Genomic DNA, 15546 nt, shown 5'->3' with positions numbered 1-15546 from the left:
CGCCCAGTGTTAACAATACTGGAGTGTGATCAGATGTTAGATCGCACAAGCTTTCTGTAGTAATTTGATTTAATGAGATGCCTTTTGTAATGTAGAAATCCAGCAGGTCTGGGACTTTATTACTGTCTGTGGGCCAGTAAATGGGTTCGCGCCCTGAATGATAATTACAATTTGTAAGGTTAATGGCTTTGAGTAATTCGTTTCCTTTTCCAGGTGTTATTATTCGTGAACCCCAAGCTGTATGTTTAACATTAAAGTCTCCACCAATAATAAACCGTGGGCCTAATTTTGAAAAGATATCTTTATATTGTTGTTGTGTCATTTTATGTCTCGGTGGACAATATATAGCGCCAATATTTATTTCAGCCCCGTTTTTTTCGATACTAATTATAGTAGCTTGTATTTCTTCATTTTTTATCTCTTCTTGTTCGAAATGTTGTATATTTTGTTTAATTATTAAAGCTGTTCCGCCTCGAGCCCGTTCACTGGGGTGTAGTGTCCAGTAAGCATCATAACCCCGTATTTTAATGTAGTTTTTTTTAGAAAAATGTGTTTCCGATATGAGAGCTATATCTATGTTATTTGTTTTTAAGAATAATTCTAGTTCCGTTTGCGTTCCAAGTTATAATTCTTAGAAACGAATTACTCATTTTGATTTCTTTTTAGCTTGTTTTGGGTAGATTTCCCCAACCCGGATTTCTCCAATTTTTCTACCCTGTCTGCTAACTGACTGAATTTCCGTCTCATTTCGGTCTGGAATTCTTTGAGCAATTTCATCATGTCGACGATAGTTGGCTCGTTGGCCGCAGCTTTCTGAGGTTTCGTATCAATTTGTTTATCATTTGATATATTGACGTTTATATTTTTGACCGATGGTCTTACGGTTTCATGGGTTTTTTTATTTTCAACGGTAGATGTTGTTTCAGAGTTTTTGACTTTGTCAATTTGTCTTAAGCGTTGTTCTGCTGTAATTTTCTTTGGCTGGATTTCTTTTATTTTTTTTTGATATACTGCACATCCTTTATAACTGGCAGGATGACCTTTTTCATTGCACAACACGCATGTCGCTACACTATTGCGTTGTTTTCTGCACTGAGTTGTGTGATGTTTACCGGCACATTTCACACATCTTGGTTCCCTACTGCAAAAATTTTTAGTGTGTCCAAGATTTTGACAGTTTGTGCATTGTGGTATATTATTATTTTTTTTCGGAGGTTCCACTTTTATCCTACAGTCTAGTAAATAATTTATGTCGTATATATTTTTATTATTTTCCTTTTGTGTCATGTCTATATAGAACAACGGAAAAGTTTTAATTTGTTTTTCGCCATTTACATTTGATGTCTTTTTCGCTATAGGCGTGACGGTTACTACTTCGTGCCCGCAAGCCCGTAATTCCGATTTAATAACGTCCTGATCTGTTGTGGACGGTAATCCTCTAATGACTACTCTATACCACTTATCACTTTTTAACTGATAAGTGTGATATTCGAGTTTATTGAATGAATTGTTTTTCTTCATCTCAATGAGATGCTTTTTTACATTCCTATAGTCTGTTTCATTGCTAAGGGTCACGTTAATATCATTGTTAGACAAAGCTTTAAAATGCACTCGGTCAGAGGCTACTCCCTTTATTTCTGATCTAAATAAATTAAAATTGCCAACATTGCTTACCTTGATCGGAGGGGGCAGAGGAATTTTGTTTTCTTGCTTCTTTTTTTTAATATTTATACCACTTTTTGCGATTGGCGAAGGCGTCATCTGAGACTTCTTCCTCTTTTTATCCTTCTTGTTTGTTACTTCGGTCCAGTCAGACTGTTCCCCTACCTCTAATGTTAGTTCGTCTTCATCCGTGTAGTAGTCTTCTGCATAATTAGTATGCCTTTTTGGTGTATCTTGCGTGTGACCTTGCAGTTGCAAACGGATAGCAGCCATATCCTTAGATAATTGCAACAGTTGTTGGTTCAGACGCCCATTATTCGTTCTTAATTCCTTGTTTTCTTTCAATAATATATTCAAATCCATGTTGTTGTCCATGATTAAAGTTATAATTAAATGTTTTTTTCACTAACTTTCACTTTTTCCCTTTTTTGGAAAACGTAGAACGTCTTTTGTTTGAGAGCACGTATTTCCTTCACTTTGGGTTGGCCGTTTCACCGTATCCCGTACCTGGGAGTTCTTTGAAACCGTTAACCGAAATTGACCGTAAAAAATATATAGATATATTTTTATTTGATATTTACGGAGACTCGTTTTCGGGAAAGAAAAAACACGTCTTGACTCTATGAAGGTCGGGACCGAACTTCATATGCATATATTAATCCTAGATCAATCGGCATCGAAAATGTAATATAGTTATTGGTAGAATTATACGCTTTTTAATTTTATATTAAAATGAATATTGTAAGTCAAGATATATTAAGAAATATTTGTATTACTTCAACTAACTTAAACCAAATATGACGTTTAACTATAGTGATTGTAATCAACAGAGTAAATGTATACTTAATTTTATTCATGATCTGTTTACCTACTTTTATTTATTCTAATTAGAAGTGGAATAATTATTGAAAATATAACTAATGACAACAAAGAGGATAAATTATCAGCAGGATAATTTTGGAATATTGCAAGATTATTACTGAAACTAATGAGAAAACAGTTTTGCTTATTGCAGCGAAACACGGTATAAAGGTCACTATTATTTGTGGATTAATGATAATTGTTTATTTATGTATAGTTGACAAACTGACACCGTGTATTTATTTATTATATATGGACTAAATTTGTAAATACCTTAAAATTCTAAATATTTTTTATATAACAAGAAATCTTACCATTTTATGAACTGACGTTTCCTTTAAGACGTCGTTTAGTATTCCACGATCAGAGGCGCTTTTTCTTCGACCTGATGACACTCGCTCCAAGGAGCTCTGTCTCGATAGGTTATCGACCACTACAGCAGCATTGATAACCTTGGAGGGCATAGGAGGTGATGGTGGTGGAGGCATATCATCTTCCACATAACGAGATTTCTGAAACAATTAGATATTATAAGGCTAACTGATTTTCACTAATTTCGGATATTAATTCAATGGTAACACGGACCTGTTTTACTTTTTCACCGGCCCAGCAACAGGTGCATTCTGATCTAGATGGTAGATCGTGGGCCGCTGCGCCTTCTTGATGAGTACGCGAGTTATGATGGGAGCGAGCGTTCTTTTGTCGCTTTTTGCGAACTTTACGCGGAACTCCGTACATATAGTTCGAGAAACGACGCCTTGAATGACGCACTATTGAGACCCAGTCAATCATAGTCTATAAGTTACTAATATAATGGTCACTATTTGTTGTTTTACCTTTAAAGTTTTGTAATATTGGGTTTAGAGGAAATATTTGATTATTAAAAATAGGAATTTTCTATTTTAATTAATTGGAGGTAAACGTTCACTAAAAAAGATTAACGTGAAATCATTACCAGCACTGATCATGAAACGGCATGGAACTTACGGCATGAAAGTAACGAATAAAAGTAACGACCAATTCAATATTAGAAAAACAAAATCGAGAACACTAATATTATTAAAAATAGCAGAAAATGCTGAGAGTGATAATGAGTTAATCAGTAAATATTTTAACTTGTTAATTTAGAAGCGTAAATAACAAAGTCCCAGGATAATAGTTAAAGGTTTGTTTGCCAACATCTAGATATTGTCATTTTTGCATTTGACTGCAACAAATCCGAAATAGAGCACCACAAACCTATTTAGTCATTTTAAGGGCATTGATTAAATGGTTACAGGCAAGTATGTGTTTGAGTAAAAAATGATTGTTTAAGACATATAACATATGTTGGAGAATTCGCAGAAATCCTGAAATACTTAAACCTTGGTTATAAAAGTTCTTTTTGCTTCATTCTATTCACTAAAAATGATTATCACATTATCATTAAACATTATCAGTTTATAGATTATTACGTTATTACTGAATGCTATATAGTTTGGCTGATAAAGTTGTTATTTTAATATTGAACATATATATTACCATAATAAAAAGAATAGTGATGGTGAGCATTGAACAACCTTCAAAGCAAAGAGTTTAATATAAATCTAAATTTAAAGATATAAAGGTAATAATAAATTAGAAATACTTTTAAATAAAGTTTTAACTTAAGAAGAAGATTATCAACTTCTCAACCAATACATTGTTGATGTTGCGTAGGACATCGAACATAGTTCATTGAATAAATTTCACCACTGTTGGCGATCGGGAGCAACCATTGTGGCCTCGGATAATTCTGGCTTTATGTTTTTATTCAGTTCATCTTATATCAGTCTTCTTATATTTTATCAGTTTCTATGAATTTGATCTTGATCTATTTCTTTTTCATCAATTTACTGTGTTCTCCATTTAAGAGGTCGACCCAAGAAACAGAGGTCTGCGAGGAATTAATTCACCTGTCATTTAACAGGCATGTCCGAACCTGCAGTGTGCTCAACTGTAATTGTTGCATGTTTAAGGAATGACTTCGTTTGTTGAAAAGACTAAAGATTATTGGAAGGATGAGATTATTACATCATCAATTACAGCAGTTATTAGAACTTCTGCACTTGCTTTAATTGGATTCCATTGAGATATGCTTTAGAAAGTGATCTGTAGGTTGTCAGTATTGATCTCTTCTTCATCAATTCTTATTGCGTACAATTATCACAATAATAATCAATAACTTTCTATTATCATACACCACGTTGGGCAAGAAGCATTATATTGAACACCATGCATCTTTTTAAAGTATTTTCATGTAATTGAATCCACTATTATATTGAAGTGTAATCCGATCTCTGATGAACTTGACAGTAATTAATTTATAGCATCACTATAATAATTTGAAATCCGCAAATTGTCCCAGTTGGGATTGATAGTATACAATACATTGGGGTTGTAACTGCACTGTTATGCAGAAGGATAGTGGTCAAATTCATAATCAGATCATCATGTTAGAGTGTTAAACAAAACTGGGACACTAAAACAAAACATTGAAATATAGAATGGGAACTTAAATGGGCACACCCTTAGCCATGATTTCAATGTACTGCCACACAGCTAAAGGGCCGCCGATAAAAATATTACAGATTTCTTTCTTTCGATTTGAATTATAAATGTCATAAAATATAACGTGAGCATTTGACAAGTGAAAGTTCTAAACACAAAATATACAGACTCGATTTTATTGTTTTAATTTTTATGTCAATGTTTTAATATTTCAGTGTTTTGTGATACTTCAATACTTAAAATTATATTATCTCTCTATACAGAATATATAGAAATAGAGGAACATGTGAACATGAGGAACATGAACACCAAAAAGTAGAAGTAAATGTGTGTAATACCTTTTTATTGTTTTGTTAATTTTTATAATTTTTAGTTTATAGAATGTGGAGGATTGGATACTATATGAGGTTAATGTTACTCAACAACTTATATTATCTCCAAAAAGCCTAGCATTTATGTAAAGTAGTTTCTGCTTCTAAAGAAGTTAATCGAACAAATAGTACATACATATTACTACAGAAGAGAAAATTCGTAATCATTAGGTCATTTCAGCAAGATAGTTTGGAAATTTTTTTTGGAAATATTAGAAGCTAGGGGATTAGAAAGGTTTCTCCGACAACTGACCATTCCGTCTCGGCTTTCAAAAGTCTCATTATTAACAATTGTTTGTCTCAAAGATCACCCGGAGCCAACTGTGAAGAGGATGCTCAGAAGGAGGTATGGCTACCTACAACAGTAATCTACAATATGTGTAACCAATCTACAACAGCCTTCACATTATCATCCATGACTTCTATAAAAGTTCCTACATATATTAAAAAAATTATAAAGGAATGTTAGAACATATATATGTCTGGTTTCCTTGCCAGAAAATTATTAAAGTTAATTAAATGTGGAGGTTGTAGGTCAAAAATTCTGTACCGGGAAAGCGATACCAATACAGAATTTATTAAAGCTCGCCAGCATGATAAATGTTTCTTACGATACCATGAGCTTGTTTCAACTCATATGCTTTTGAAGCCATCTCTATAATTTTTTATGTATTGCCCAACATATGTGCCAACGCAAATTTAAAGGATATTCTTGTTAAAATGTTATGCCAGCAAATGTCACTCTTTTTTAAAACCAATACTTGTGTCCAACATCCAGAAGGGGGAAATATAATAAGAAAAGTAATAATTAGGTGTCGCTTATTCTGGTGGATGAAAAGAGTAAACTTGATTGCAAAGGGAAAAAATGAAAAATTTTGCATGGTTACATGTCTTATGGATAGGGTCCAATTAAGCACCTATAAAAATATGTAAAAAAGAAAAGGAGGTTTCGTAATCAAAATTTTAACATGTAACTACTATCCTGGACTTATTTCATAGATTTTTATGTTATAATATTTACGACAATAATTAATATACAATTAGAAAATAAGTTATCAATTGTCATATTACATGTTTTTTTTATGTATTTAGAAATTATTTTAAACAAATGTTAACTTGTATTTAACTAAAATATTTTAATAATATTTTATTTTTTCATTTCCCACTGTAATATAAATAAAAAAATTATTCTAATTTTTTAATACCCCCCTCGTATTAAATAAACCAGCTTTGCGCGACCTCTGGTGGCGTGGCAAATCATAATTTCGGTCACATTTTTATACAGGGGAGACCGCATTCCAAGTCTGTATATTTTGTGGACACTAACGTCCAAAGGTTTTATCATGTACCGCTTTTAAACACTGCACAGAGAAAATAATGCTTCCCATAAACTAAAAAAAACAATTTATTGCAAACATGTAATTTCGCTTTAATTATCACGAAATTTAATCAGGATTTTATTGATAAGCATAAAATAGAAAATACTTTATTTATGTAAGCTTTGTTAAAAAAAACTATAAAAGAAAACAAAATTAAGTTTTGAGCCAGATCTACATTTTAACAGAATATTAAAAAATTATAATTAATATGAGGTATTAAATATATTAAATAAATTCTATTTTAAACAATTCTTAAAAAAGTTTTACGAAAACGTTGTAGTGTAATCATAATATTGTTATTAAATAATTCCAACGGGTTATATTTATATGATTTATGTTATTTGCTGTAGTATGGTTCCAAGTATTAGAGTTAAACAATTGACTAATTAATCAGCACCCACTATGTATGCCAGACCTGGCATCGTTCGACTAAAATTAGTCCTGGGGCTTATTGTACCGTTTAAATCAGGAAATCCCGAAAATAAACGCAAAATTGCATTTCCCGTCTGTTTTTCGGGTGCAAAGTCGTGAAATATGCACCAAGCAAAAGCATCAAATTGTATGGAAAAGATGTGGTTATAGTCATTATTATTTAGAAATTAGATGTAAATATGCTTTAAATATCTGATGTGTAATTGAATTAATACAAATAATTTAATTATAAATCACATGGTATATTTATATAAATATTAAAATTAGTAAAGGTAGTATTAGCATTTGAAATATGTTTTGGTTTATATTACAAAGATGTTATGTTTACGTTAGATACGAATCTTTTTTGAATTTACTTATATTACACGGTAAAAGCTTTGTTTTGTGTCAAAGAGTGTGTGGGAAGAAAGAATATGTGAGAAATAATTCGATATTACATTAATCTAAAGCTGAACCAACGAAACGGAAGACGTCACCAGTGAGATCTACAATTCTTATAGTGGAGTTTTACCACTCGAATTTTTATAAGCTTATTCTTCTAAATAATGTAAACAGCTTACTTAGGTGCTTACCAATGTCTCAAATCATATGAGCAGTTGACAAAAGATTCTATTCATCTGGAAACACTACCTGAGCTCATTATCAAAACTTGTTGAGATAGCAGTTACTTACGCTCTCAATGAAGGTGCGAAAATGCAGACAGTCATATCATCCAAGACAAGTACTTTGAATTTTGAATGAAAGGGCGAGGTTTGAAACTTTTCATAACAAGAAGTTCATGGGGATGTCTTCTTGGACCTCATTAGAGCTTTTGATAAAATGTCAGGAATCATCAGGAGATTCACTTATTTTGAAGCTCCACAAGGTTCGCAACTCATCCCGGTACCGTTCAAAAATACATGTCGCAAAATTTAAGGGTGGTTAAATATAACAGTCAATTTTGGCTCAAATTTTGCCAAGCCGACAACCAATTTATTTATTTAAAATCTTTGTGTTTCAGTCAATAATGTGTTCTATTTTTCTATATAGTATGCATGTATTTTTATATATGTTTTTATATAGTTTCTAGTATGATCTCATTTTCTCAAACTGATTGAAGAAGAAAAAAATACAACTGTTTCTAAATAAAATTTTAAGGATGGATGTCAAGAACAACAAATACATCGAGAGACAGGAGCGCATTTAGTTTCTGAGTTCACAAACACATTCACCGAAAAATTCTTATGAAGAGGCTTCTGACATCAATAACAGCTTAATAAGGTCATTTTACGCACTGCTGTCGTAATACCATGTTGAACAATTTGCAGAAGTATACCAATTGTTAATAAAGAATGGCCTTCATACCTTGCCTGAGTTGCCTTGTTCTGAAATTAATATTGGCTCCTCCTTTGGGTTCCCTACCACAATTCCTATTGCAATTGGTAAATTTCATACTGTTAAATCGAAAAATATTGGCTCACAAAAAATAACCTGAGTCAGGCGGTTTCAGGAACAATATGTTGGCGGTTTAAAAATAACTAAAATTAATAAAAAAAACGAAAACATTTCATATGGCATTGTGACTGCACTACTTTAATAAGCGGAAAACCGAGCTCAAATAACATGGAATTGATTTCAATTCATGCTTTTCAATCGAAAATTGGTTAATGTTTAAAAAGAGGCATAAAAGATACATGGACAATTTTGATTACATATTAACAATATATTTGGAAGTATATTCACCAAGATAAAAAAATGGATCTAAAAGTGGCTATGTGTTGTGATCTATGTCGATGTCAGAAGTAGCAGCAAAACTTATTTATATATATATATATATATATATATATATATATATATATATATATATATATATATATATATATAGTCTAAATCAAGAAAGTTCCTTATGTTAACATTAACATTTTGTAGAGATTAGAATGAGTTATAAAGCTTCCTTCGAATAATATCAAGTTTGTCAGTATAACTATTACTTACTAAATTATTCACCTTCAATAAAGCTCATTTGCTATGAAAATTAATGAATTATATCCATGCTATATTTTTAAAATCACAATACGTATTCTAAACTATTAATTTTGTTTTAAACAGAACTAATGTTGAACATTAATAAGATGATTCTACATCAAAACAATCGGGCACACGAGGAATAAACACACTCTTGTTTGTTTATTCAAGGAGAATGCGTGCATCTTTATTTATGGCTCCAAATATCGATAGGTGTTTGCATCTGATGTCAAATTATAGCTTGTTTTCTGAGAAACAATCACCCGTGTAATGACTCAAATAAATTCAAAAGAATTAGTTCATTGTGTTGCCCAATTTCAGCTAATTATAATTTAATTATATCTTATCATTATGAATTACCAGTCTACAAAATCAAGGAACAAGATATTTAAAGTAAATAGGTTAAATATAAACTATGCTTTCCGTTGTGGCTGTATCATGTATAATAATCCAAATTTGTGTGAATTTTTTAAAAATAGTGTTTATACAACTTGAAAAATTGGAAAAAACGAAAGAATAACATACCCCCACGATCAATAAATAGTAAGTCGTAAAAATCGGTTTTGTTAAATATTGGTTAAATAAACCATTCGCCTGGCGAAGCTCTCAACAAGGAATATCATTTGAATGTTCCCGTGAAGTAATTGTTTCAAGAAATTGATAACTATTACTTCCTTAATAACAATAAGGTACCTTCTCAAAGGGCATCAATACTTCTTGACTTTTATTAAATATTTATCTCATATTTTCTAGTAACCTAGGCTAGTTATAGTTCTGTCGAACTTCTGGCTATTGCATAAACACAAAAGCACTATCAGGAATATTCTTCTGAATCGATTGTGCATAGTATTTATAAGGTTTATATTTAATTTCAAATATCTTATTATCTTATAAGTATTTTTGATAGTTGTAGTAAAAATGAAGGAATCTTTGGAAACTAATCATAAATTAGTTATATATAAATGTAGAAAATTAGTTCCATAAGAACTGATTCAGACTAATATTATTAACAGTTGAAATAATACCAAATATAATTTCACTATCTCTTATTTATTTTAGTTGTTCAAAACTGAGATTTATTTAATATGTTGGCTTTGATATATAATTATAAATTACTGATATTATATTATTATAATTATACGATATAAAAGCCGACTTTACTAATACTTATCAGCTTCTTGAAACATACATTCATATTAAGGGGATATTCTAGTCTAAAATTAAGCGAAAACAAAAAATCAATTTTTTTTAAATTCTTCATTATATTATTCTGCGACATCTGGAAACGTTTCAAAGTAAGGTATGAAGTACCAAAGTATCAAAAAAATCAAACAACATTTTTTCGCCAAATTACGGCATTTCGAGAAAACTGGAATTTCATTACCATTTTATGACAATATTGACTATTTTTCTTTTAAGTAATAAATATCCGTTTTATTATAGTCATACTTTTATAAAAAACTTCGGATTAGTTACGAGCTAGTTTAGATGCCACGTAACTAAAACATCTATATCTCCGAAAATAAATTAAATTTTGAAAAATCCGTTCTTAAGTGATTAATCTTCGAAAATATGAAAAAATTTAATTTTTAGTCTAAAATTTAAAGCAGTAATTAATTTTAAAGGTTTTTGTAATTAAGCAGTTGTTAAAAAACGTTCATATATTAGTATAAATTTTGATGACACAACCAATTGTTTATAGTAATATATTTCAATTTCATTAAAATACATTTTCTGACAACAAACACAGTTTGAATAAAAAGTATGTGCCATATCGTATATACGTGAAGATAGGGGATGCAGAAATAATATCGACATATGTAAGTAACTTTAAATGTATATCAAAATATTATTGTTTTTTATAATATTTAGAAATATTTTTTATACTTGTTGCAAAAAATATTTTTTTAAATATCGAAAACGATGTATCGTTGATTTTTACGAAATAGCAATATTTTTTTCGGCGGCCAACACCCCACGTAAAGAAACGAAATGCTAATTTTCAAACATCATCTTTATACACATATTTATATAAAGACTAAGATTTTAAATATGTTATTAAAATAATTTTTAATACAACAATATAATAACGTCTAACAAATTCTTTCCAGTAATTAAATATTTTGAGTAATTTTAAAATCTGTTTGTAATATATGATGTCGACGAACTATGCTGATGTATGACGTTCAACGATATTAATTATTTAAAAAACTGGTCTAATTATAGCCCTGATCATATTTTTAGCAAAAAGCAATTACTACAAATCCATAACCGAGAAATACATCGAAAAAATATCCTTGTTGTCTCAGGCTCCTTGTTCGCCAGGCGTAAGGCTTTGTGATATTTTTAACTTTCCTCCTAATTCCTAATAATAAAGAAGTTATTCGATAATTAGCATTGTTATTATCTATGTATTTAGAAATTTTTGGACTCCGTTTAAACTTAAAAATTATTGGAACAGACGTTTTTTTTATAGTAGTTGAGACATTGAATAGTAGATTTCATCAAATCCAAATCCAAATATTGACCGATATTGTATGATAACTAACACTGAATGTTTTCATTTTACTAAATAGAAAATTAGGTTAGGAATATTTTTCAAAAATAGTTAAAACAATAGTTACGTTAGATTGTTTACCTTCTCACAAATCTATATCACTAATTAAAATATATGTAAATACCTAACATATTTGCAATCTTAAGTAATATTCTTATTATTCTATTCAAAGCTTCCATAATAAAATATATCGAAAAACAATCAGAACCAAGAATCCTCATCCATATCTTGAAATTTTCCAGTGAAGAAAATCACAATTTTATAATTTAATCATGAATAAATTATGCTAAAATACAGTTGCTATCAATCACGTAAAATATCTCCTGAGAAGTTCTTTAATTGTTCGTGATTGACGTTGAAAAACGTTTTTAGTTCAGTTTGGATAAATGAAATGAAATGAATAATGAAAAATGTTATTCGAAATGAAAACCAAATAAGATTAATTTAATTATTAGGTATATTTTATAATACTTGATAATGCAAATAATAAAGTTCTTGAAGATTTAATGTTATTATTAAATTTATATAACAGTTCAATCGAAAAGTCCCCGGCCTGACATATAGATGGCGCTGCTAGAATTAAATCCATAGTTAGCCCTTACCCTCAAAAGATGCGTGTACTAATTTGACAGCTGTCGGATCATCAATTTGTGAATTATATCATTTTGAGTGAAGCAACTTTTGTTATTGTGAATTTCGCGTGTTGATAAAATAGTGCTTTTTGAAGGGAAAAATACAGTTGAAGCAAAACTAGGCTTGATGCCGAGTTTCCGGATACTGTTACAAGAAAATCAACTATCAAGGGTTGGTATGCTAAGTTTAGACGTGGTGAAATGAGCACCAAAGACTGTGAACGCAGTGGACGCTCAAAAGAGGTTGTTACCGACAAAAATATTTAAATAATCCACAAAATGATTTTGAATGAGAGTAAATTGAAATTGAATGAAATAGCAGACGCTCTAAAGATATCAACTGAACGTATACATCATATCATTCACGAATATTTGGGTATGAGAAAGCTGTGTGTAAAGTGGGTGCTGCGCGGGCTCACTTTTGACCAAAAACAAGGACGAGTTTCGGAGTAGTGTTTAAAGATAATTCGATATGTGACAATGCACTCCCAAGTCCAATCGACAGTCATCCGAGTGGACTGCACACGATGAACCCGCTCCAAAGCGTGGTAAAACGGAATAGTCGACTGGTAAGGTTATAGCATCTGTATTTTCGGATGCGCATGGAATCATTTTCATTGGCTAGCTTTAAAAAGCAAGGACCATAAACAGCGACTACTACATAGCGTTATTGGACCGTTTGAAGAACGAAATCGCCGAAAAACGGCCGTATTTAAAGAAAAAGAAAGTGCTGCTTAACCAAGACAATGCACTGTGTCAAAAATCCATGAACTGGGCTTCGAATTGCTTTCTCATCCACCGTATTCTCCAGACCTGGCTCCCAGTGACTATTTCCTGTTCTCAGATCTCAAAAGAATGCTGGCTTTGAAGAAATTTTCGTTGAATAAAGAGGTGATCGATGAAACTGAGGCCTATTTTGAAGCAAAGGAGAAATAGCACTACAAAAATGGTATCGAAAAGTTGGAGGGTCGCTATAAGCAGTGTATCAGACTTGAAGGGAATGATGTTGAATAAAAAAACTAATTTTGGAAAAAAAATGTGTTTTAGTATGGTAGGCCGGGGACTTTTCAATTAAACTGTTAATATTTGGAGATTTTGTTCAAAGCTGACTAAACGTAGATATCCTAAAATATTTAGAAGAAAAGCTTTTTATACATAAAAGGTGTGTTGAAATCACCCAAACTTAACGATTTATTTTATCCCCACAAATATCCTTTCCACTTCCTCGGACAACAAATTCTTGGTTGCGCTGGTGTCTCGCCTCGACCAAAACAAAACTTTGACCGAGTTTACTCCAACTTCCGCCGCCTTTTATCTACCCCTTGCCCCTCACTCCACGCACTGTAGAAAGTGAACGCGGATTGGATGGAGACGTAGAACGGCAGGAAAAAACACGGTAGGATGCGACACGCACAACGAACCCGGAACTTCCGGGTTTCGGATCGATAAGCGGCAGAGGTCGCTGCTTTACCGGACCGGACGCACGGTATAATGGCCGGCGTTTGTTCGACGCTCGGCGTCGCCGAACACGGAGGAGTCTCGACGCAATTTCAGCACTGAATTGCCGCGTCCAGGTGGGAAAGCGCTCGCTCGAAGTCGGTTGGCTTTACGAGGGGTCGACCGAAAAAAGATCCATAGATAGTGTAACTGATCAATGTAAAGAAGAACGTAGTATATATATATATATATATTTATTTATACATGTATGTATATGCAAAATAAAAGTGAATTGACGTCTTCAAGATGTTTAATGCTTTGCCCATTGCAATTTGTAAGTTCGTTTAAGATTAGACAATATTCCTTCTCATTTTACTCTAGTTACAAAATTCAAACGTGTAATGGGAGGGTGGGTCTACAAAAGTCGTCCGGCTGTTAAATGACTGCAGAATTCTTGATCAGAAACGTTGATTTGCTTGTTAGTGCTTTGTTTGTCTTATAAATTTTAAATTGCTACTTATAATTACTATAGTTGAAAATGCTGAATCCATTAAGTAGTCGGAATCAAAAACAAATTGTATCTCAAATCAGTTACTTCGAACATGAACGAGATAACGAAGGCCCCCTTCTTTCCAAAATGATTGATACTGTTAAATATTTATTTAGAAAAACTATTTCTAGTATGGACATAGTCACTAAAATATCTCAAAAAATGAAAAATAATATAATCATCATCAAGATTACCTTAATGTTGACTCTATTCGGAAGCAAATATATGAAATGAATGAAAAAAATTAGTAGTTTTTTCAATATAATTATAATTTAATACAATTACTTTAGAGGAAATTGTTAATATTGTTAATCTGGAAATATTGGAATATTGTTAATCTGGAAATATATATATATATATATATATATATATATATATATATATATATATATATTTATATATGTATGTATATGCAAAATAAAAGTGAATTGACGTCTTCAAGATGTTTAATGCTTTGCCCATTGCAATTTGTAAGTTCGTTTAAGATTAGACAATATTCCTTCTCATTTTACTCTAGTTACAAAATTCAAACGTGTAATGGGAGGGTGGGTCTACAAAAGTCGTCCGGCTGTTAAATGACTGCAGAATTCTTGATCAGAAACGTTGATTTGCTTGTTAGTGCTTTGTTTGTCTTATAAATTTTAAATTGCTACTTATAATTACTATAGTTGAAAATGCTGAATCCATTAAGTAGTCGGAATCAAAAACAAATTGTATCTCAAATCAGTTACTTCGAACATGAACGAGATAACGAAGGCCCCCTTCTTTCCAAAATGATAAATATTTATTTAGAAAAACTATTTCTAGTATGGACATAGTCACTAAAATATCTCAAAAAATGAAAAACAACATCATCAAGATTACCTTAATGTTGACTCTATTCGGAAGCAAATATATGAAATGAATGAAAAAAATTAGTAGTTTTTTCAATATAATTATAATTTAATACAATTACTTTAGAGGAAATTGTTAATATTGTTAATCTGGAAAGAATTCATAAAAATCTCATAGATATACAGATCATTGAAGGATGTAGAACATCCCTTTATACACTCTTGTGTAAAATAGGATTTAAATTAGGTAAAAATAACCTATGAGATCCATTAGGGCTTCCAGATATGCTTTTAAAAGA

At 31.2% G+C, this 15546-nt stretch overlaps 1 protein-coding gene across 12 annotated transcripts in view; it reads right to left on the bottom strand.

Moving 5' to 3' along the window:
- The window catches only part of LOC143190643 (disks large 1 tumor suppressor protein), a 676624-nt gene that overhangs the window by 276840 nt on the left and 384238 nt on the right, over nucleotides 1-15546 (bottom strand). For 7 of the 12 annotated variants that reach the window (XM_076395120.1, XM_076395122.1, XM_076395121.1 and 4 more), the window contains one exon: nucleotides 2838-3035. In XM_076395120.1, coding sequence (XP_076251235.1) covers nucleotides 2838-3035 — 198 coding nt within the window. Of the gene's footprint in view, nucleotides 1-2837; nucleotides 3036-3108; nucleotides 3451-13582; nucleotides 13986-15546 lie in introns of those variants that run through there. The other 5 variants (XM_076395124.1, XM_076395128.1, XM_076395126.1 and 2 more) reach the window with 5 other exon arrangements.

This window comes from Rhynchophorus ferrugineus, unplaced genomic scaffold (genome assembly GCF_030347505.1).
Source record: "Rhynchophorus ferrugineus isolate W39M unplaced genomic scaffold, kcgeb_rfMv2 rfM2, whole genome shotgun sequence".
NCBI lineage: Eukaryota > Metazoa > Arthropoda > Insecta > Coleoptera > Curculionidae > Rhynchophorus > Rhynchophorus ferrugineus.
Note: the sequence above shows the minus strand (reverse complement) of the source record. Positions and strands in the feature narration are given on the sequence as shown.